This window comes from Peromyscus leucopus, chromosome 6 (assembly GCF_004664715.2).
Source record: "Peromyscus leucopus breed LL Stock chromosome 6, UCI_PerLeu_2.1, whole genome shotgun sequence".
NCBI lineage: Eukaryota > Metazoa > Chordata > Mammalia > Rodentia > Cricetidae > Peromyscus > Peromyscus leucopus.
Window position 1 is genome coordinate 71927772 of NC_051068.1, and position 24407 is coordinate 71952178.

Sequence of the window (24407 nt, forward strand, 5' to 3'; positions counted from 1 at the left end):
GTTTACATCTCCCCTAGGAAGAAATTTTAGCAAAATGTGTAAGTGAGCAGGAGTGTAAAGGTGTGTATGCCCATGCGCACCCACATGACCATCGGAGCAGGGGATTGGGTGGCTGCCTCTATTCTTCTCTCCCTTAGTGCCTTGAGACAGGGTTTCTCATTGATGCTAATCTCAACGTTTTGGGCTAGACTGGCTGGCTGGTGAGCTCTCTGGATCTGCTTGTCTCCACATCCCAGTTACCAATATGCTCGGCTGTGGCTGCCATTCTACATGGCTGCTGAGGATTTGAACTCAGGTTCTCCCCTTTGCAGAATAAGCAAGCACTCACGGAGCCACTTCACAAGCCCACAATTCCCCCTTCACCTCTAAATTTATCAATTTTGGTCTTCTCTTTCTTTTGGTTAGTTTAGCTCTGGGTCTGTCACTCATTGATGTTTTCAAAGAAATAGCTCTTTGACTAATTCTATGCGTCTATTCTGTTTCGTTCATTTCTGCCATAATCTTTACTAGAGCCTGAGGTATGTCACTAGGTTGTTTGAAATCTTTCTGATCATCTTATAGCTATACTCTTTTGGGACTGACTTGGTTACATCCCAAAGGTTCTGGCAGATTGTGCTTTCATTTGATTTTTAGTAATTTTTAAAATTCTCTCCTGATTTCTTTAATGACCCACTGTTCATTCAAAAGCATGTTGTTCGATCTCCAAGTATTTGTGTATTTCCTAAGTTTAGCCTTGATGATGACAACATGTTATTGGACTTAGTTTTTTCGATCCAGTCAATCTGCGTCTTCTTTGGGTTAAGGGTGTTTGCATTCAAGGTTATATTGTGATTATGGATGGTCCTCATGTTGTTTGTTACTCTGGTTGGCTGGCTTATGGTAGTTCTTCTCCTGGTAGTACTGAAGGTTTTCTGATTGGCTATGTTGGATGTGATTCCTTTCCATCTGTCTTCTGTTCATTCTTCTTCTCATGTGTTGTATACTCTTTCCTGTGTTCTCATGGATGAAATTTTCTTTTTCTTCTGTGTATAGTACTCCTTTGGTAATTGTCTTATGCTATTTTTACAATTGTTATTTTATGTGTATGGATATTTTGCCTTAATATATAACTATATTCACCTCACATGTGCCTGGTGCCTGAGGTCAGAAAAGGGCATTGGATCCCCTGGAACTGGAGTTACAGACAAATGTGAGCCATCATGTAGGTGCTAGGAATGAAACTCATCTTCTAGAAGAGCAGTCAGTGTTCTTAACCACCTAGTCATCTCTCCAGCCCTTTATGCTTATTTTAAAATATTCTAATTTTTATTTCTCCACCAATTTTAATATATAGCTTTGTTGGGTTGGTTATTTACTTTCAGGGCTTGTAATGTATCAGTTCATACTTGGTTTGGGGGGTTGCTGATGAAAGATCTGATGTTATTCTAATGCTTTCTTATGTTTGAGTTGACATTTTCCTCTGATAGCCTTCGTAGTGTTTATTTGCTTAATTTTTTCATATTGACTGGAACACGTCATAGAGAGGTTCTTATCTGGTCATATCTATTTGTGGTTTTAGATTCTTTCTGTGTTTGGATGCCTCTGGGTTTAGGAAATGCTCAGATATAATCCCACTGAATAGAGGGACACCAGGAACACGTACAGAGGAAAGGCTGTGTGACAAGGTGATGTGTGACGTGATCTGCAACAGAACAGAGGGCCCAGAAGAAGCCACATCTGCCAATACCTTGATCTTGGACTGTGACAGGCTGTTGTTTAAGGCACCTGGCCTGTGACATTTGATCACAGGAACTCCAGGAAGCTGGGTAAAAAGAAGAGTGTGACATTAAAAAAAAATGTGTAAACACAATAGAAGAAAAACAGATTATTTCGTCCCAGAAACCAAAACAAGAGCGGTTCAACAGGTGAGGCAGTCACCCTCAGAAGGTCTCCTGGGAGGTCATGGTGAAACCCTCAGATTAAACACTCTCTGGACTCGGTGAGTCACAAGTCACTGGTATCCTCTCTACTGATTCTCTCGGGGGAGCAAAAAAAAAAAGGAAAACCTGTGTACACAAGGAGTGTGCGACTGCATGGGTGTGTGTATAAGTGTATGTGTGCATATGTGTGTGAGTACATGTGAATGTGTTCATGCATGTGTGCATGAGAATGTGGGAGTGTGTATGTATGTGTGTCTACGAGTATGTATGTGTGTATGTCTGTTTTTGCGTGTGTGTGTGTGTGTGTGTGTGTGTGTGTGTGTGTAATGAAAACTGAATATGGAGAACATGTAATTGGCATATTACTGGAAAGGAAATGAGAAATTAATGTTTTTTTTTTAAATTTTGTAATTAAAAAGTTTTTAATGGGAAAGATTCAACTTAGGTGTGTAGTCTTCAGGATAAAGGAATGGTGACTCACTTTCTGGCTGGTGAAGGTCCTTGGTTTTAAGGATCTTTTCTTCCTGGAATGAGATTTCACCTAAGATTTACCTGGTAACCAGCGACATTTTCTGTTATGACCTGTTATGATTGCGTTGACTGGCTATCTATTTTTAGCATGATTGTGAATCTTCACTTTAATGCTGTTGATGTTTGTGAAACACATCGAAAAGTTTTAAGTGGCTGTTGCTAGTTAGGGGATCACAAAAAATGTCAAGTTTCTATATTTTTCAGGTTTTATTAAGTGTTTAAGCTATTTCCAGTCTATTAGTCATGGCAGATGTCTAATACTTTTCTCATACATGTGATCATTTCCATAATAATTCAACAAACATCTGGGTGTCTCAAACGGTTTCGTGTGATATGGAAAATGAATGAATGAGGATCTTTTCCAAAGTCCTTAGTTCCTAAGCAAGGAACTAGTTGCTATACTGATGTGCTTATTATATACTGACAAGGCATCCCGAGAACCAGCCTGTCTCCATGCTGTAGTCAGGAGCCCTACAAGAAAGACGAGAACCAGCCTGTCTCTGCTGTAGTCAGGAGCATTTTGATACTCTAGCTCACTTAGGTTTCTGTTTCCTGGAGTCTGACCTACTTTGAGCCGGCAGTGTGACTATAAATCCACTCCCCAGGACCATCTGTTCCCAGACACACTCTATACCCATTATACCAGGAGAGACTTTCCTAACTGCCTGGTCTTGCTTCTGTAACCACCTTGCTTACAAAATCCCCCACCCTGCAGTGTTACCCTATAAAAGGGGTTTGAGAAACTGGCTCATCTCTTGAACTCCATCCATCTTCTTAGGGGAGACAACCACTGGCCAGCTCCTATGTACACAAATAAAACTTGATTTGATTTGGCCATAATTTGGGTAGGTGGTCTTTCTTACATTTATGAGAAATACATAGAGGTATTTTGTTGTTTTGTTTTGTTTTGTTTTTAATGCAACACACATTAGCTGACATGTTAGCGGGATTCAGTGTGCTTTTACATACATGTATGTTGGGTGTACTGACCAAATTTAGCTGCATATACCCTCATGTCTGTAAACACTCTTCTACTTTTAGACTGGTGTTCTGTAGCTTCTACCCTGACAGAGAACAATGCGCTGCTTATCTTCTTGGGTACTGTTTATGTACTACAATGATCTCCAGTTCCATCCACTCTGCAGAAAATGGTAAAATTTCATTCTTCTTTATGGCTGAATAATGTTCTATTCATGTAATGTACCACATTTTCTTCACCCATTCACTTCCGGACACCTAGCGTGAGTCCATTCTTAGCTTGAAGACAGCTGTCCGAGGCCGAGACTTCACATGTAAGGTGTGGTGAACCACAGCTGACGTGGCCTTCCCTCCAGGATTCCTGTTCCAGTGGTTCTCCGGCCCAGGCCTTCTCCAGTACCATTCCCAGGTCATGCGGTGCCAGCGATCAGCTGCACACTGAAACAGCACTGGATTTGGAGGCAGAGGGAAGGATATCCTCAGGGTGTTCTATAGTCACACTGGACAGGCCCCAAGGCCAATGGGCTTTCGTCAAGAGCCCTCTACTGAGCAGTGCAAAGAAGAGCAGGAGAATGCCTCTGGTAGGGGTGAGGAGCCCGTCCTCACCCCACTGTTGTCTCTGAAGGCCTGAGTTGGCTGAAGTGGTTTCTTTCCCCCAGGGCTGCCCTGTCCTGTCATTACTCGGTTCTTAACCACACAGCCAGCCCTTCCTTTTATAAATCAGTCTGGTGGAGGGTAAGAAAACTAAATCCAGGGGGGGGGAACCAATGTAACTATTAATGATAGAAAATTTATTATTATACAGAGTTATGCAATCTGAAGTCAACGGGCTTCCCCAAATAAGCTGTGCATTCCTGTATTACAGGTACTGGATCACAGTAACAATTCCAGGGGAACAAAATAAGAATTCAGAAAAGACCATCTCAGGGTTCCAGAGCAGGGAACCCAGCCGAGGACAGCCTTGGTTCCTGAAAACTAACAGTCACTCTGGGGCATGAATTTACTAGCTGGTTGCTGAAAACTGGATCCAATGCGGGGCTGACTGTCACGGAACCGGCGGTGCTGAGGAGGGGGATGCAGACTGTGAATGGCAGGCAGCAGCCTTGCTTCTAGGGAAGTAGTATCTGCAAAGATGTTTAAGGAAGACACAGCTCATCGCTCTAACTCAGCTTTACCCGACTACTAGTTCTCAGGTAATCCCTGCAAACACTGTGGAGGTCCTGTGTCTTAACCCCTTCTCTTCATATTAGAAACACTCTGCTGTTGTTAGAACTTGTGACTGTCATTGTTATGTGGTCTACTAAAATTCTTGACATTGTGCAAGCACATAAAACGTGACTTCTGTATTAAGGTTTTATAGGGACATAAATGCTTTTGAGACCACACGGAGAGTACATAATTCAGTAAGGACCTAGGTAAAAAGATACGGTTTCTGTACATTAGAGCCTGGAGGTTAATTCTGCTGTTTCTAGCCATTTTGGACGCAGTTTAGTTTACAGTTCAAAAATGCTGACCTCTAGAGCCAGGTCTTGAGAAAAACGATCAGTCTAGCAAATGTAAATGGGGACTTGAAGTTCACAATGGATTTCACACTGCCTCTTAAGAGTACTTCAGAAAGAAGCAGGGGTGTAGCTCAGTGGAAGTGAGCCTTCCTAGCACGTGTAAGACCCAAGTTCAATCCCCAGCACCACAGTTAAAACAAAACACAAAGAAGAACACGTCCAAGGCTCTAGGATAAAAGACTTCACTTGTCTCAGTTAACTTAGCGTAGTGAACATAATGAAGGTCTTCAAATTCGGCCTCCACCACAGACCTGAAGGGTCTCGAGAGAAGTGACAAGAAAAGATGTCACCAAACGGCAGTTTTTCAGTTAGCTCTCCCGCTCTCCTTTTATCATCATCATTGTTATTGTTCAAGGCAGGGTCTCTCTGTGTAGCCCTGGCTGTCCTGGAACTGACTTTGTAGACCAGGATGGCCTCGAACTCACAGAGATCCGCCCCCGCCTCTGCCTCCTGAGTGCTGGGATTAAAGGTGTGCGCCACCATACCCAGCTACCATATATCCTTTTTAAATGGAAAAAAAAAATTAAGTGTATTTATTTGTGTGTGTGTGTGCGCGCGCGCGCGCGTGCGTGCATGCGTGCATGCGCAGGTCAGAAGACAACTTGCAGGAATCAGTTCTCTCCTTCAACTATGTGGATTCTGGGGATTGAGCTCAGGCCATCTTGGCATAGAGCATCTTTATCTGCTAAGCCTTATCTTAATCTACTTCTAGGCATCTAGAAATGCTTGGGTGTATTTATTTCCTTGGGTGTGTACTCTAGATTATACAAGCTGTAAAGTACCTCTTAGCTGGGTCTCACTGAAGAGGGACAGAGTGAAGAATGCGGACTAGAGAACACTGTTACTAAACTCCAGCACAGTTTCCCCCTTGGTTGAAGAACACACTTTCCAGACCACAAAGGATACATGTAAGTTGGGATGCCTCTTGCGGCCAAATGTTTCCGAATAAGTCTTTCAGTGCCGTACCAGTTAAAACCCTTTGTAGCATGTCCAATGCGTGGAAGATGAACACTTGCTATTGAAAAGAAAAGATTATGATAATCAGTGGAAAATATATACAGAAGAAAATAATTACTGATGGCCTCATGAAATGTGTACAATTACAATGTCAAAAATGTTCTGGGGAGGAAATGAAAGAGGGAGAAAGTAAGATTTTCTGTGGGGGACAAAGACCCACAGGTTCTAGAAGTAAGTAGATATGATGGACATAGATTATGACTGATGGGTGAATCATCAATTAAAACAAGCATAAATTCTCCAAAAAGTCAAGAAATTCCACCAACACTGAGATACACTAGGCTGAGACAGTAAACTCTTTCAGAAAAGAACTGTCAGTTGCAATATGTGTCAAGGAGGCTGAGGAGCGCCTCCTCATCTGTACAATGAGAACAGTGCCCACTGGACGGACACGGTACACAAGGAAAGGAATCTGTGAACACAAAATGATGTGGTTTGCGTTTACTGTGCAAACCAGGGGAGTCTTCACGTTTCTCGCCTCCCTTCAAAAGTCACAGCACACAGGACAGAAATTCTTCTCATCCTGAGCAGAGGGAAGGGCTTACCTTTCTTCTTCTTTGCTGCTAAAAACACCTTCTTGAGGCCCTCTTCTAGGGCCGCCATCTTGATGCCAGACAGGACATTGGCGCGATCGCGGTGCTGAGCCACCATCAAGGCCAACTAGAAAGAACAAGCAGTGGACAACTGACAGGGTAGCGGGCAGTCACACTGCCAGCAGGTGAGCTGGCCACACAGGAGACAGACGTCAGTGAGGCCCCGGGCTGAGCTCTGTTCCTCTGGATGCTGCCTGGGCACCAGTATCCTACACTGTACGAAGGGACTGGCCCATATGATTTCGTGGTAACTTATAAAGGCTTCTATTCCTGGTTTTAAGGTAGGTTCAGAGATGTGGACTCTCCTAAACGTTCTCCAGGGAAAAGAGAACTGTTCGGAATCTCGGCTGACATGATGTCAGGAGTTCTATATTTCAGCCCTCTACCTGGTGCTCATCAGCTCCACACCCCCAGGACAGAGTTATCCATCTCTGTCCTAACAGCCTGTAAAGACGGTGCCCCCAACACCCCCCAGAGGTCCTCAAGGGAACTGCTGAGGCAAAGCAATAGGGTCCCCCACGCATGCTGCTGTTCACTGTGAGCACCCTGCTTTCTTTTGCAGTTCTGGGTAGGGATTAAACCCAGGGCCCGGGGCAGGCTGGGCCAGTGACCTACACTGCCACATTCACAGCTGCCAGCTTGAGTCCCTGGATGCTGTTTCTTGTGCACAGACACAGAATCCCTCTCTGCCCACTTTGTGCAGCGTTTTAGAAATTACCGAGAGAAGAAACAGGAAACACTTTGCTGTTAGCCACAGAGACCACCAGGTATTTGAGTGTGAGCTTCTCTCGGCCTCAGTTTCTAACTCTTTTCTAAGATAGCAATGATCTGGCTCGAAATTCAAATATGGATTTGGGCCTCAGAGACAATCAGGTGGATGTGGTAAAAAATAGAACTCACTACAGATACTCCAAATGACAGGCACGCAGGAAATACTTAAGATGCAAAGCAGGGGAGGGGTGGGCTGCTTCCTGTGTTCCGCCGGCTAGAAAGTGTAATCCTTCACACACATTTTTTGTATAAACACAAATGATGAACCTTCAGAATCTTGCATCCTATTTTCTATTCTACTCAGGAAATGTTTTCGAGCATATTCTATGAGCCAGCACTGTGTGGCTAATGATAAAAAGAATGAACAGAAACAGAAGGGGCTGGCGGCCAGGCCTGTGACCAGAAGGGGCTGGCGGCCAGGCCTGTGACCAGAGTTTGATCCCTCAGACCCACAGGATGGAAAGAGAGAACAGACCCCTGCAAGTTGTCCTCTAAACCAACACACATGGGTACAGACAAGCACGCACACACACACACACACACACACACACACACACACACACACACAGCACAAAATAAGTAAAAATGTAATAATAAATTTACACAAATGATTAAAACATAGGAATGCCTGTACGTGAAGGGCCTGCTGTTTAGGCCAGGGAGAGAGCAGGGTGGTGTTTCGGGACTGTAACGGAAGGGAGCCCTGAGGCGCTGGAAATGATGTGCAGAGTGGCCTGCCTACCTGCCTGTTGTGGGTGGATTGTGTCCCTCCCGCAATGGCTACGTTGAAGCATCAAACCCTTGGGACCTAAGTTGTGACGACATATGGACAAAGTCTTTATGAGATTACGTAAAAACGAGGTTGGGCCCTAATCCAAGCTTACACTTGCACTTTGAAGAGGAAACTTTGGAGGCTGGGGGGAAAACTTGAGACAAGGAGGACAGCTCGGGCAGGAAAGTGCTTGTCTCTCAGGTACAAGGACCCGAGTTCATCCCCTGAACCCACATACAAAGCTGGGTGTAGTGGCATGCACTTGGAATCCCAAAACTGGGGAGCTGAAGACAGCTGGATCCAAGGCTTGCTGGTGAGCTCCAGGACAGAGACCCAGTCTCAAGCAAACAAGGTGGGTGGCCCCTGAGAACTGCCATGTGAGGTTCGTCTCTAGCCTCCACATGCGTGTGCAAACACACACACATGAAGAAACTAGGACACAGAGACATCAGAGATGTGCACACACAGAAGAAAGACACGCGGTGACACGAGGAGGTGGCTGGTCATGTACAAGCCGACAAGAAAAGCCCAACGCACCGCTGCCCCACGTGGTCACGCCGTCTCCAGCGACACTCGCAGTGTTTCCAGGGCTGAAGCCACCCGGTCCGTGCCATGGGTGTGGCAGCCCTACCAAACTACTGGGCTGCTACAGAGGCTGGGCAGTGAGCACTTGATGGGGACACACGGACACACACACACACACACACACACACACACACACACACACACACACACACACACACACACACCAGGAGAGGTTTAAGGGAAGCTGTTATGAGCCAAGCTTTGGTTCTGATATGTGACAGTTTCTTACTTACCAAATCTTGTCCTTTGCCTCGTGACTCTTTATCATCAATAGGAAATAAAAGGACACCTCCCAAACTCAAGTCTGAGGTTTGAAAGAGAGACAGAAGACCATTAAGTTCCCGAAGGGCTATTCTGAATCTTGCTTATGTGTTCACTTTCTCAATCCAATCACATTTTTTGTTATTTTCTTGCCTTTTGAAATACGATCTCACTCTGTAGCTCAGGCTATCCTTGAACTCGCAGCAATCCTCCTGCCTCGACTTCCCCAGTGCCAGGACTTTGGGCGTGCACCTACTTGGTTTTGCACTCCACCTCCCTCGGAATTTTCACAGCTGTTCTGTCTCCTGACCTGTCCTCATCTTAGCCCGGGACTCAGCTCCTGCCTTCCTGCATTTTCATGTTCTCCAAACTCGGCGGGCCCCATACGTGGTTACCAGCCTAGTGCGCCGTGGCCATCATGGCGACTCCAAAAGGCAGAGGAATAGGGTAGGGGAGTCCTGAGCTTGAGGTTCCTTAGGAGTCTCCTGCTTGTCTTCAATCACTCAAAGGCCGCCCTCACCATTTCTATCTATATATTTATTTCCCTATCATCCAAATCAGACCAAGCTGGTGCTCTAGACAAATGGGCCAATTTAGTTCTGTGCTCTACAGACCCAGTTTATATTTTCTGTTCAAACAAAAAATGATGAAACAAAATGATAAATATCCCACATACCCTAATCTTTTAAGGCATCTAAAACACCTGAAGCCCTGCTGTACCGTTCTCCCAATCAGATTTCCCAAACCAGCGGACTACCTCTGGATGGTCTCTAGGATGTGGCTAAGCTTCCTTTTAAAATGTAACTTTCCTCTCCTCCTTGGACAGCGGCTCTACCCTGGGCTGTGTGGGGCTGTGTAACTGCCTAGATCCTTCAGCCACTAGGTGTTGGGAATGGTGTGACAAAGATTAAAAAAAAAACCAAAAAACAAAACAAAACAAACAAACAAACAAAAAAGGACTCTTGGGAACTCTCCTGCCACCTCTCTCCAACAATGTGAGTCCGACCACCCTCCTGAGCTGTCCCTGGTGGCGCTAGCGAAGGCTCATCTGCTCTGCTGGGCCCTGTGCCAATCCCTCTTGAGAGATGACGGCACAGTCCACGGGCCATCATACTGTAAGTCTGTGCAGCCGCCATGGAGTCTTCCCATGCCTCCAAATGGTCAAGGGAATGTGGCCACTGAAAAGGGTGAGATCCAGCAGCTATTCCCAGTCCTCACTTTTACTTCAGTGTCTCCATACTGTGGATCTCTCTGCCTTCTTCACACCCTCTCTTTTCTTGTACAAAGTGGGTATCTCTAATTAGAAATCCAAAATTCAAAGTGCGCCAACATCTGAGTTTTGAACTCAGATTCTCACCTGATACCAAAGTAGAAAGTTGCCCACCTGACCTCATGTGATGGGTGCCTTAAAAACATTGTATGAAATTACCTTTGTGTTGCTTATTAGATGCATGTGAAACATAAACAAATCTTGTATTCAGACTCAGATCCCAAACCCACAGATTCATAATGTCAATGCAAATATTCCAAATTCTTTTAGAAATCTGAAATTTAAAACACTTGTGGTCCCAAGCATTTTAGATAAGGTCTACTCAACCTTTACATCAAAAGTTCCCTTTACATTCTCAAGTTCCCTCTTTTCTCTAACAATCTGTTTGCTCTTCCTGCCTCAGTGACTACATGGATGTTCCCCAGGCTCCATCATCTGCGATCTCATTTCTTCCTCATGATTACAATGCAGGACTTCGCACAGGGACTCCTCCATCCACACCTCTCACTCCACTCTCCCAGGTTCTCTGCTTTTCCAGCTGCCAGATCAGAGGCCAGATCTGGAATGACTTCTCTCAACAGTCCATGTCTCTAGAGCTGGTACTCGCTCTGTCTGTGTACCCCTTCCTTCCTACCCTACAGAATTGGGCAGAAGCAGGAGCTGGACCCCTACAGACCCTGAGAACTCTGGCAGGTGTTCGATCCTCCCAGCAGAGCCCTCCCCCCTCGGCCACCTCCGGAGGGAGCACAGGAACTTCCACTCACCTGCCGCACTGAGACTGCCGCACTGAAAAGAAAAGGCCTTTTCCTGCCCTGGTGCCAAAGGCTAACACTGTTCAACAAGACCCCCCTGTCCTCAAACAACCTTGCTTCTGCCTTCAGGGAGTGTGGTAGTCCTGGCTGTGGTGACCTCAAAAGACACCCTCTTTCCCCTGAGCTGTCGTGAACAGTTTCAAAGCGTCTCCACTGGGTACGGTGTTCCTCTATGGGGACGGTCGGTTCGGTGAACAGGGACACAATCTTCAGGGAGAACACTTGAATCCACTATCCTTATTACAGCCCCCAAAGAAGATGGGGAAAGTTAGCTATACATTATGGACGAGAAAATAGACACTCAGGGAGATCTGCCTCACAGTGACAGTGGCGGCGGAAGCCAGGCTCCGGCTGGCTCGTCCCTGTCCTGCGGTGCCTGCTAACCCATCCCATGCAGGGTTCTAAGTGTCCTCTCCTGTCCCATGCCGCCCTGGACCCGCTCCGTCTCTTACCTTTCATTTTCCCAGCCAGCTCATACACTTTCCTTGGCTCGGCGGATCGTGCTTCCAGAGCTGTGAATAAGCCACCTCTGCCCCAGCGGCCAGAATCATCTGACGGGAGAGAGAGAAAGTGTCCGTCTACAGCAGGCATGCCCAGTCCACAACTCAGAAAACCAAAGGCACACCAACAGGCTCTGTCTAATCTCCTAGGAATATTCTAGAAGGTAGACTGGGCCCTTGTGCCAGGAAGGGTCAACACAGGAATCTCAGAAATGAAGTGTTCCGAAAGAGCAGAAGCCCTGGTGCCTCTGTAGCGGCTGGAGGTGAGATGCGGGATGAAGAACAGAGTGGACGGACATAGCGGAGTGGCCGCTGGGAAGGCCACAGTGCACACTCCATACACAGGAAGGAGGAGGAGAAGCAGGGCTCAGTCCAAGCTGGAACTAGCACCGCTGGTTAAACCTGGTATTTATACTCATTTATTCTACACCCCTTGGCTCGTACATCTTTCATGTCAAGCGCCGTTCTGAGCACCAGGCTTATACCAGTGAACAAAAAAACAAAAGTCTCTGCTCCATGAAATGCTAATTTTCTCATGCAATGAGATAGACAAATAAACAAATACATGTTATCATGTCGGGTGACAGAATGCTCGACAAAGGAGAACAGGATAGAATAAGATAGAAAATAATGATGGCGGCTGCTTTGCCCAGGAGGCAGGGAAGAGCACTCTGAGAAGCAGACATCTGCACAGCGCTCAGCGTGGTTGTTGGGGAAAGAGGATTCCAGGTGAAGGAGGTAAAAGCGTGACGGTCTCAAGGAAGAGCACACTTGGAGTTTTGCTTTTCCTCACGGGATGTACTTATTTTCCAAATGTCACCTCATCTCACCGCCTTAAATATGCCGTGCAGAGGATAAAGCTGATACCAAGAGCCCATATGAGTAAGGAAGTTTCGGCCCAAGGAGGTTGGATAATTCAGCCCACTAAAGGACAGCGTCAAGTCTCACGGCAAAGGGCCATGCCCTTGAGCAAATGGATGCTGCACTGGGATCATCACTCTTAGGTCACATTTCGCCTCGTCCTTCCAACTTCCTGGCATCACAGAGGCAAGATGTCCCCAGGGCCCCAGCCCACTTTTCGTACCTACACAGTGCACAATGACAGCATCCTCTGCGCCAGCCTGTGGGTGGGTGACGTCGCCGCTAACATACTTGATGGAGGTTGAGTCTGGGTCTTCAGCATCTAGCTGGCCACAAGTCTCGTCTTCTCCATCCTCAAGGTCCTCCAGCTCGCTGTCCTCCGAGGGCAGGCAGCAGGACTGGTAGCTGTTGGATTCCCACCAGGCCATCCTTCACCAGACCAGAGAGGGAGGCAGTTAATGACCCCCTGGGCCGTCTATCCACAGGCAGTGACAAGTGGAACTGAACAGCACCTCCCCCTACCGAAGTTGTCTACTTAAGTGTAACGAGCCAAGTTTCTGACTGGCCTCACTGCCTCCCGACCACACTCCCAACAAGAAGCCACCAAGTGTCTGTCTGTAAGGACACACCTGAGAGGGACCGTTCAAATAAATGGCTCCTCGTCACACAGCTACAATAAAATCTTCTAAAATTCCTGTTTCAGGGCCAGTGAGACGGCTCAGCGGGTAAGGGTGCTTTGCCTCAGAGCCTGAGCACCCGAGTTCAATCCCAGGAACCCACAGGGTGAAGGGAGAGAAGACGCTCTGGCAAGTTGTCCTCTGACCTCCGTGTGTGTGTGTGTGTGTGTGTGTGTGTGTGTATGAGCACGGCACACACACACACACACAATAAATAAATAAACAAATAAATAATAAATTCTTGTTTAACAGAATGCATCTTCACCTTGGCCCTGAGGACTAAATGTAAACATTTAATCTTTCGAATTACACTCTGACTCCAGGAAGAACTGCCAGAGTGAAAATCACGGGTTTCTGGCTTTAAAGCCATGTCAGCTGTGGACTCACGACCCAAGACCTTAGCAACAGGGACCCCCCGCCCAGCCACTCCCCCCCCCCCCCCCCGTCTCCTCCCTCCCGGCCTGGTACGCGGCAGACGCACTTCCTCCTGTGTTCAGCCTCCTCCCTTGCCTTCTTCCTCTCCTCCATTAGTCTCTTTCTCTTGGCTGCTGCCTCCTGTCTTTTCTTCTGCCTGTCCTCCAGCTCTTCCGGGCTCAGAATCTTCTTCCTTTTGAGGGGCCCTTCGGCCAGGCCTGGGATTAGAACCTTGGGAGATGAAGACCCCCAGTCAGGACGGCCCGGGCCTGCCTGCTCCTCCGCAAGCTTCACCCAAAGCCCCCTGCAGAAGCAAGAGAAACACCACATCGCCACACTGCCTGTGTGCCGGGCACTGACGGTGAGGCGCCGTCAGTTACTGGTTCACGCCTCACAGGCACCCTGGCCACTAGACTCAGCCAGTGCACTGCCGAGGCCGGCAGAGGCGTTCACGATCCCGTCACGAGGATCAAGGTACTCCCAGATAACCTTCCTTCCTTGACTGAAGTCATAGCTCGTGGGAAGCCATTTTTAGTTTAAACCGTTTTAATGGAACTCTTTCTACAAATGCATCGTATGATTCCCTTTGAAACAGGTCGGTTTCTGCAGCCTCAGGACTTAATGACAGCTCTAGAGGACATATATGGAATGCCAGGCTCTGGGGTATCCTGTGCCACTATGACTGCCATCCTCTTAATTATGATGAATGCCAAGAGCAGACATGGTATTTTCTCATAACAACGTGATCCCCACAGGGGTGGCTTAGAGGACCGAGAGATGCTTTTACTCACATGAAGTCATGTAATATACTCACCTTCTTAACGTATGTTTGGAGACAGGATCTCATGTAGCCCAGGCTAGCCTTGAAATTGGTATGGAGCTAGTCTGGTCTTGAACTACTGAACCTCCTGCCTCCAGTTCCCAAGTACTGGGATTACAGGCATGTACCACTATGCTCGATTTCTTAATGCTTTTTTTGAAATTAGTTTTTATTTATTATTTGTGTGTGTGTGTGAGAGAGAGAGAGAGAGAGAGAGAGAGAGAGAGAGAGAGAGAATGAGAATGAATGCCAAGGCATAAGTATGGAGGTCAATTCTCCCCTCTAACGGGTTCTGGGAATCGAACTCTGTCAGGCTTGCACAGCAGCTGCTCTCCCTACTGAACCATCCTGCCAGTCCCCTGATGTCTTTTAAAGATTTTGTCTTATATTTTATGTGTACGAGTGCTTTACTTGCATATATGTATGGGCGCCGTGTGTGCAGGAGGTCAGAAGAGGGTTGCTCCCCCAGACCTGGAGTGACAGAAGAATGTGAGCTGCCATGCAGGTGCTGGGAATCTGGGTCCTCTTGAGAACAGTACTGGCTCCTGGCCAGGGAGCCATCTCTCCAGCCCGCTCCGGCCTGACCAATACTTTTAGAACATTTCACCGTTTTTTACATGAAGTTCAGTTCACTTGTTATATTCAGTCAACACATACTTGTTTCTTAACAGCCCAGCCTAAGAGAACCAAGTGACCCAGCATCGCTCTCTGTTTTCTTAGGGTAACAGCTTGGAAGGGTTTATGGTTTTATAGAAATGCAACATCACTTACGCTGCCTTTATTTCGGAGGGAGCGGCCCCCGTGACTCGGTTTCTCTAGAAGAGTTTTCTGAAGATTCACCAGCTGTTCAAATGACGTTCTGTCTTCCTTGCTGGGCTCTTTAGAATAATCTTTACCTTCAAATAAGTACATATGGTCTTCTAAAAACACAAAACCAAAGAAAGGCTGTCAGACACAGGAAGACGAATTCATGCCATTCAAAGCAGCCATGAAGGTGAACAAGGAAATGGCCATACTCTAAAAATGAGCCAAGCCCAGCCTATCACCACAGTGCCTCATTCCTGTCAGGAACACCTTTGGTTCTGCATAGGAGTCCTGTGCGTCCTCTTTTCATAGGACAGAACGTGGTTCATAACCCGGGGGGTCCATCCTTGATGACCCATGACTGGAGAATCCCTTCACCCTGCTGAGACTTCAGCCACGCATTTATCCCCTCCTGCTCCTTGGCACAAATCTCACTGACTTCAAGACTCCGCAATAAATCCCACTTTTTAATGTCAAGCACACATTGGGTATTCAGCCCGCTCCCCGCTTTCCTATGCTAGAGAAACAAATGGCACATCGTCTGAGGAAACGAGGCGTCGCAGAAACGATCCCTGCGTTTAGAGTGCCGCAGCCCCCACGCCGCACCCTCCCGGCTCCCCCTGCTCCCCGGCTCCCCGGCCGGCTGAGCTTGCACAGGGGTGGAGGCGTCCTCGGTTCCCGCGACTGAATGAGGAAGGAGGGTTCGGATTCTGAGGCCAGAGTGCTTTGGTCAGTCATGACTGACGGTACACAGAAAAGCACAGAAAACATTCTTGAACCTCACTCATGCTGTGTGATCACTCTGTTTTGGTTTTGAGGATTTTATTTTTATTTTGAATTATGTGTATCCATGTATGTGTCTGGGTGTGGGTTTGTACGTATGAGTATAGCGCCCGTGGGTACCAGGAGAAGGTGTCAAACCCCCCAGAGCCAGCTGAAGCTACACACGGTTGTCAATTACCCAACATGGGTGCTGGGAACTGGAAAGCACACACATGTGTAAGGCCATTTACAGAGAAAGACAGAGGCTCAGTGAGGCTGGGTGAACAGCCCAGATCAGGAATCAAGTGAGAAGCATCTGTGATCAGCACCCACAGAGAGATGAGAATAATCAGAAACTGGAATGCTCGTAAGAGCACACGTGACCAAGTAATGTGTTTCCAGAGCATTGTGAAGTTAGCTATAAGTATGTTTTCTCTGGAGAGTATGAAAGCAAAACATTTTCATTCCCAGGAGATCAATTGCTTCACACTTGTACCGAACTCTAACCAGCTGTAATTCTAATTGGCATTTGCTAATTAAATCAGCAGGGGGCTTTCAATGAGATGCTCCATCAACAAGTGGAAAAGAAAATAGAGATCTGAGAAGTGTCAAAACACCATCGACATATGTAGCTACATACACCATGAAATTCTAACGTCTAGCATAAAGGTGCCTTTCAAAAACCCTGGCATTCAAGAGAAACCAGTCGCGTGTGGGGTTTTCACGGGAGTTGTGCTAACAACTAGTCTTTCCCATCCACTGATGCTATTTCAAATCGTGCTCCCTCACCCTGCGGCCAAGGGGAGGCTGAAACCACCCCCTAGACCTGTGGTTCTCCACCTGTGGGTGGCGACCCTCCCCCAAGGGGTTGCCTATCAAATCTCCTCCATATCAGATACTTACACTACAATTCATAACAGCAGCAAAATCAGTTAGGGAGTAGCAACAAAAATAACGTTATGGTGGGGGGTCACCACACCATGAGGAACTGTAGTAAAGGGTCGCAGCCTTAGGAAGGTTGAGAACTATGGCCCCAGACCCTCACATATACCCTGACAGTTCAGTCAGCTGCCACACAGGGAGCCTAGACCCATTCATCAAAGACAAGTTTCCAAACGTTAATCCTACGGGGGATTTTTTTTTTCTTTTTCTTTTCCTGGCAGTTGGCCTGTCTAAAAATGCATAATTTTTCAGCAGTCATTTTGACTTAAAAGTGCAATGATCTTTCTGAATAACACCACAATTTTATTTTGTCCTGGCAAATGTTGAAAAACTAAGTTGAAATGAATCCGAGTGAGTGGAGAATTGGATGTAAGCTTTGGTATTTAAGGTAATCAAATATAACTTAAAAATATGGCCACATGCACACATACACACACACACACACACACACCCCGCACCACCACCTGAAACCTCTCAATGACAGTAACGGGGTTTTAAGGAAGATATATGAGGCCATGGTAAGTGAGGAAGTTCCGCACTCTCTGGAGAACGTGGAGGAGCGGCTGGAGGAAACAGATGAACAGGAGCCACAGAAGCGGGGCACAGGGGCTCGGCCAAGTTCACCATGAGAACTGACCCTCTCAACAGAAGCTTGGGTTTCTCAAGGGCAGTGCATCCCAGGCAGGGCCTAAGAGAATATCCACACACCAAAAAACGCTGGGAACACACAACTTCTGATACACCCTTCTTTTCAGCTTAAACCAGTGAGGTTATTTCAACCCCTCACTCTTCCATGGACCATACTGGAGAATTTGTCTCTGCCACTGGCCAATTAAAGATGTCGAACACGCGTATGCAGGAAGGCTCCCTCGGCAAAATCGGGCTCACCAAGCACAGTGCTGGAGTGAGACCCTATCCACTCCAGCAGAGCTGCCTGTTAGCCTCGGGACACCAGGCATTTCTAGAAGACTACCAATAAGAACAGAAGATTCCAAAACGAAATTAAAAAATAAATAAATAAGAGGAGAAAGGAAAGCACCTGGAAGAAAAAGCAGGGAATCTTGTAAAAACTGTAACAAACGTCCTCCCTGTAATACACGTTCTAAACGGATAACAAATGTTCTCAGAGAAGAAGCAGGGATAACATCACGCTCTTGAAATGACAGCAGAACGCAATTAAAACGGAGAAGAGAAAGCATCTTGAAGAATATGAATGGGATGTTATCATGTGGCATTTAAACATGACAAGTGTCAAAGGGCAGTGTCACCTGAAATGACCAGCTGCCCCAATTCCAACTTCTCCACCTGTCCCACAAACATCTCAGCAGTCCATGCCTGCTACGAAGTGAAGAGTCGGGAGAAACTATAAACTCCCATTTGCGAGTGAACAGAGAAACGGGCATCCAAGCAGCGGGGTGTCAGCTCCAGAGCCACACTACCGGGACACGAACAGGCAAGGAAGCAGCAGGACTCCAGCAGGATCTGACAGAGGTAGTGAGGACGGGCTGAGACCCAGGCACCAGAGCAGCGACTACCTAGGAAGGGAAAGGGACTAGAAAGCAGATGTGGCCAGACATTTTGGAAGACACCATGCTCTGTGTGTTTGTGTCGGGGATGTGAGGTAACTTTCCCCTTCTCACCATGTTACAGCAGCAAAGGGAAAGAGAAAGGAAGTGATGCGAAATCAGCTTCCGGATAAACAAGAGGGGACACAAAAGCTGATGTCCCGGGCCCAGTTCTCAGGCAGAAGGCAGGTGAGCTAGAAACCCCGGCTTCCTGTCGCTGCTGGTACAGGAAAACAGCCATTGACAACAGCCACGAGACACCAGGGAGCACTCTTTACACAAAACCACTCCAGTGAGCTAAGGATGGAAGCTCAGCTGGTGGAGTACTTGCCCAGCATGCACAAAGCCCTGCATCAATGCCTAGTGCCCACAAGCCAGCACGGTGGCACAGGACTATAATCCCAGCACTGGCAGTGGATGTGGAGGGTCAGAAGTTCAAAGCCAATGATCCTTAGCTTCCATGGTGATACACAAGACCACAAACAAACAAACATCTCACATTCAAAAATTCAGAACACTGACCAAACTGGGGGTGGGGTGGGGTGAGGATGAGAAACCACAGCAATATGGATCAAAAAAAATTTTTTTTTGAGGAAAGAGATTTTGAAAAAGAAAACAGAAAACAAAAAGAAATGTGGAAAATGACCATTTCAATGTATCAAATAAAAACACAGCAGAACCAAAAGATTCAACCAAACAGAAGAATATCAAGGATGGCAGACAAGGTCAACAACACTACACGGGAAGGGCTGGAGAGATGGCTCAGGGGTTAAAAGCAGTTGCTGTTCTTCCAGCAGACCCAGGTTCGATCCCCAGCACCCACAGGGCAGCTCACAACCATCTGTAACCCCAGCTCCAGGGATCCGATGCCCCTTTCTGGCCTCCACAAGCATATGGTACAGATACCCAAGCACATGAAATAAAAATAAATAGATCTTAAAGAAGAAACACTACATTCAAGCGTAGGGATCTGAATTGGGATCCCAGAACTTACAAACAAGCTTAGTACGGAACCCTGCCTGCCTGGAACCCTGGCACTGCTGGGGACAGAGAGAATAGAATTGCTGGGCCTTGCTGGTTGCCAGCCTGGATGAAAAAGTGATCTCTGAGTTCAGAGAGAGACCCTACCTTGAAGGAATAAGGATGAGGGTGAAACAGGAAGACACTTAATGCTTCTTCCAACATCCCTACGTGCATACACATACACACATACACACACACACACACACACACACACACACACATATGCACATAACACCACACAGACATGCACACACACACACCACAGGGAGAGGGGAATGGAGGACACTTTAAGTCAAGAACAAACTAAGGTAGTCCATGACCACTAATTGGCACTGCAGAAGATACAGGAATACTATACACAGAGGGGGAAGGAGGAGGGGCTCAGTCATAAAAGCACAAAAGTGGAGGAACAAGGGCTGAATAAAGGAGAGCTAGGAAGGAATCCCTCACCTCCACCACAGTAAACAATAACTCCCAATACTAACAGCAGACAGTAACGAACAAACGACAATCAAAGAACCAGCGAAGTTCCAGGAACAGTCATCATCTCAGTAACAACCTTCACTGCAAATGAGCTCAACTCCAGAATGAGCCACAGACTGGCTAGCCGGCAAATCAAATCAAAATTAAAAAGCTATCCATTGTCTCTAAGAAATACACCAGGCCGGTAGACACCCACAGTCTGAGAGTCCAAGGATGAAAGAAAGACATCTGTCAGGAAAACGAACTAAAGCAAGCCGGCACGGGCATTTTCATAGCTGATTAAAGACAGACACAACCAGACATAAAAGGTCAGATAGGACCTCATACGATAATAGTGGAGACTTCAGTAACTAAAAAAAACAACAGACACCTCAGAGTTGAGCTATTCCACAGAACAAACGGAATACTCCACCCTACGGGAACAGGACACACATCTGTCTCAGCAGCCCACAGGGCAACGGTTAAAATATATACATCCCAGGTCACAAATAAAATCTGCCTGCTTGTTTGTTTGTTTGTTTGTTGAGACAAGGTCTTACTATGTAGCCCATTTTCATGAGTAGACCTCTAACTCATGAAAATCCACCTGTCTCTACCTCCCAAGTGCTGGGATTAAAGACATGCACCACCACCGCCAGGCTCACAAATCAAATCTTCCCAACTGTGAAAGAATAAAAGTGTCTTCTATCTTATCAGATCACAGTACAGTCTGAGAAAACTAGAATTCAACAGCTAGAAAAATAAATCACAACTACATGGAAACCAGGAAGGCAAATCCAACAAAGGAGTTGAAAAACTTCTACTATGAAAATGTATAGACATTAAAGAATGAAATTCAAGAAGCTCTAGAAGATGGAGGCCTCTTATGCTCATGGCTTGGTGGAATTAATATTGTAAAAATGGCTACATTAGCGACTGACATGCTCACTGCAATCCCCATCAAAATTCCAATGTCATTTCTCACTTATATGGAAGCATACAGACCCCAAACAGCCAATGCAATCCTCAGCAGAAATATGTTAAAGGTGTTAAAATACTCAAATCAAATCACACTGCAGAGCCACAGTTATAAAAACAGCATGGCAGATGCAAGGACCCACAGAATACAAAAGGGGTCTCAGAAAGAAGCCCATACAATCACAAGTACCTCATTCTGACAAAGGTAAAAAAACACATTTTGGAAAGAAAAACAAAAAACAAACAAACAGCCTCCTTAACAAAGAGTGCTGCGAAAATCAGATTTCCACATGTAACAGAATAAAATGAGATCCATATCTCTCACCCTGCACAAAAAAGTCAACTCAAAATGGATCCCAGACTGTGAGTGAGATCTGGTTCACAACTCACTTCCTTCTTCCTGTTCTCCGCTTCCTCCTCCTCCTGCTGCTGCGCTGCAGGCAAAGCATCAGAGACCCACTGGCCATCTCTGGTTTCTCCCAGGATGGACTCCAGGTCTACTTCATCCACGGTGCTCCCCTCTGAGGACAGCAGTTTATCCAAGCCGAATTTAAGTATCTCACTCAACTTGAATGGAGAGAGCAAAAATCCAGTTAGTTCTGATAAAAAACAAAACAAAACAAAAAAACCAAAAACAACAACAACAACAACAACAAAAAATAACCATGAGGATGTGGGTGACTTGCTAATGGCTAAGACGTTCCCTCTCCGACAAACAGCCAGCATTTGCTGTCCACCACAGATGACACCAAGTAGGCTTTTAACAGCTGGATGATGGGTAAGCAGATGGTGATAAAGGATTATTGGAGTTATTGACTCTGACAATCTCAGTAACAATACAATATGGATAAGCGTCCCTTTTTTTGGGGGGGTGGGGGTAAGAGTAACGGTAATCTCAAGCATCTCCTGTAGCACTTCTCACAAACTCATCGTCACTCGGGCTTTTCCAGGAACCGCGAGAGAAGTCAGACTCGGTTGTTTTCCCAACTCGCTCACTGCTAAACCCCTTGATCTCACCACTGGCGGACTCCTCTGGCAATCTGCTTTCCTACCACAGTGTTCCATGGCCACTCCTGTTGCAGAGACCAGAACTCATCAGACTGCTGTTGCCTCCCTGAGCCTCTCCCTGAACCTCTCGTTCCCTCACTTCCAGTACTGGCCGACTGGAAGCACAGAAGGCTCACACAGCATTCATTTCCTAGTGCTCACCTGCAGCTCCCAACGCTGCATATGCTCAAACACTAGCTCAGCTCACTTGCATTTTGCCCCTTTGGACTGGACCATCTCTCTCTAGGTCATCTTCGTAACTTGGAAACCTTTAAGGTATGCTACAATAGTGTGCAAACTCCTTACATAGCTCGTTGAAGCACCAACATCTGGGTATGTTTATATTTATTTAACATTGCTATATATAATCAACGCAACTGGCTTTGCATTTGGTACCAAAACCCAAAGAAAGCCAAGTATTTGCGCCCGCACTGGAGGAGAGCATCAGGACACAGGCCTCCAGGCACACAGGAAGAGCTCCTGCTGATTAGGTTAATTGAGGTGGGAAGACCTGCACTGGGAGTGGGGACGTCACTTCCCGAGTGTGGACTCTGGACTGTGTAAAAAGGAGCGAGTGAGCTGTGTCCAAACATTCACGGCTCTCGGCCTTTTTATTGTGGCTATGATGTCACCAGCTGCTTCAAGCTCCCATGGATTTGACTTCCCCGCCATGCTGGGTTTGAACTGTGAGCTAACATAAACCCTTTCTCAAGCTGATTTTGTCTGGTGATTTGTCAGAGCAAGAAGAAAAGAAACTAAGACAGAGGTACAGAATCCAGTGCTATAACTACCTTTGTTTTCAATTCTCTCATTTTCTCGGCACCCTCAGACATAACTAATGGAACCCTCGTTTTAAGCAAAGAGAGATGCCTGAGGTTATGGAGTGATGAAGCTCAGATTTAAATGCAAGACAGACAGCTCAGCACTTGTCTCCTTCACCCTGTATCTATCGAGTCTACTGGTGACTCCTGCAGTTCCCTGCACAGAGCAGGCACCAAGGCAGGGACAAATCGTGACGAGCCTATGGGTAAGAACAGTTCTCACCTGGAAGTCGGCCTCAGCGGACGGTCTCTGGGCCCCCAGGGTGAAATGGCCGCCTTCCATGACCATGTTGGTCAGCTGCAGTTTGGAGGCTGCCTTCCTATACACGATTTCTTCCACGGTGTCTCGGCCAATCAAACGAATGACTTTAACAGACCTGTGCACAAGTCAAATGATAGCAGTGTGTGACGAGTGGGTGACGCCAGCAAAGGCCACACCAGGTAAGTACACCTACAAGGACGCCCCAAAGACTAGTGAGAGCGATCCGGCCTTCAGTGATCCCTGAACTTTCCAAATCGTGGACCAGAGCATGGAGAGGTGACCTGAACTGTGATGTGTCATCTGTGACCAAGGAAAACCACAGAGGCACATGTCATCCTCAGGCCCAAGGCAGGCACAGAACTTTTGGCAAATTTCCATAACATTGAGTGGCCATTTGTTAGTGGCAGGGGTGACTCATACAATATATTCTGAGACTGTTTCTCCTCCAATCTTCTCTTAGGTCCTCCCCACCCCTCCAACCTCAGGTCTTCTTTCTCTCTTAATAAAACAAACAGGAAAAAAAAAAACAAAACAAAAACAGAACAAACACAAGAAACATACATACACACACACACACACACACACACACACACACACACACAAAACACAAAACACACAAAAAACAACATAGGGAACATAATACACAAGCCAAAGACCAGTAAGATAAAAATACCCAAACAAAGCAATCTGAGACAAATATACAAAAACACCACTGAGTTCGTTTCGTGTCGGCCTTGGCCATTTTTTGTTTGTTTGTTTAGTGAGGTGGGTCTTAGCTCACTGAATTAAATGGCTTCTAAAGATTCCTTCTAATCCTTTTATAATTTGGCTTTGGGTTCAAGAAAGTGAGTCTGGACAATGGTGCCGCCAGCCAATGCCACTGCAGGAGACGGCCGCAGAGCTGGGCTCCTTCTGGGGTCTCTCAATTCCTGTCTGGTGCTGTCACCAGGCCTAGGCTCCTCCTTCCTTCCCGACCCAGGACACCAAGGAAGTGTGAAATCACGGACACTGACTCACTCACTTGTTCTGGCCAATTCGGTGAGCTCTGGCAGCCGCCTGCAAGTCATTCTGAGGATTAAAGTCACTGTCAACAAAAATAACGGTATCTGCTGCCGTCAAGTTCATGCCCACTCCACCTGGAAATGAGGAGAGAGAGAGAGAGAGAGAGAGAGAGAGAGAGAGAGAGAGAGAGAGAGAGAGAGAGAGAGAGAGAGAGAGAGAGAGAGAGAGTCATCTGAGGCCCACACAAGATCTGAAGAATAAAGACGGTCCAGACAGTGTCACACTAGTGAACTGAAGTCAGTCCACAGACACTCATCCACAACTCCAGAGCCCGGCATGGTCACACCTGTTCCCTTAACCTCACCACACATAACAGAAGGGGGAAGACGCTCAAGT

At 46.7% G+C, this 24407-nt stretch overlaps 1 protein-coding gene across 1 annotated transcript in view; it reads right to left on the minus strand.

The window, feature by feature from the left end:
- Positions 1 to 2687: 2687 nt before the first annotated feature.
- Positions 2688 to 24407, minus strand: part of Chd1l (chromodomain helicase DNA binding protein 1 like) — a 58079-nt gene continuing 36359 nt past the window's right edge. The window contains 12 exon segments of the mRNA XM_028854075.2: positions 2688 to 4552; positions 5897 to 6005; positions 6553 to 6667; positions 8962 to 9032; positions 11524 to 11622; positions 12656 to 12861; positions 13591 to 13754; positions 15115 to 15263; positions 21270 to 21297; positions 21300 to 21446; positions 22971 to 23124; positions 24031 to 24145. Coding sequence (XP_028709908.2) covers positions 4474 to 4552; positions 5897 to 6005; positions 6553 to 6667; positions 8962 to 9032; positions 11524 to 11622; positions 12656 to 12861; positions 13591 to 13754; positions 15115 to 15263; positions 21270 to 21297; positions 21300 to 21446; positions 22971 to 23124; positions 24031 to 24145 — 1436 coding nt within the window. The 3' untranslated portion in view covers positions 2688 to 4473.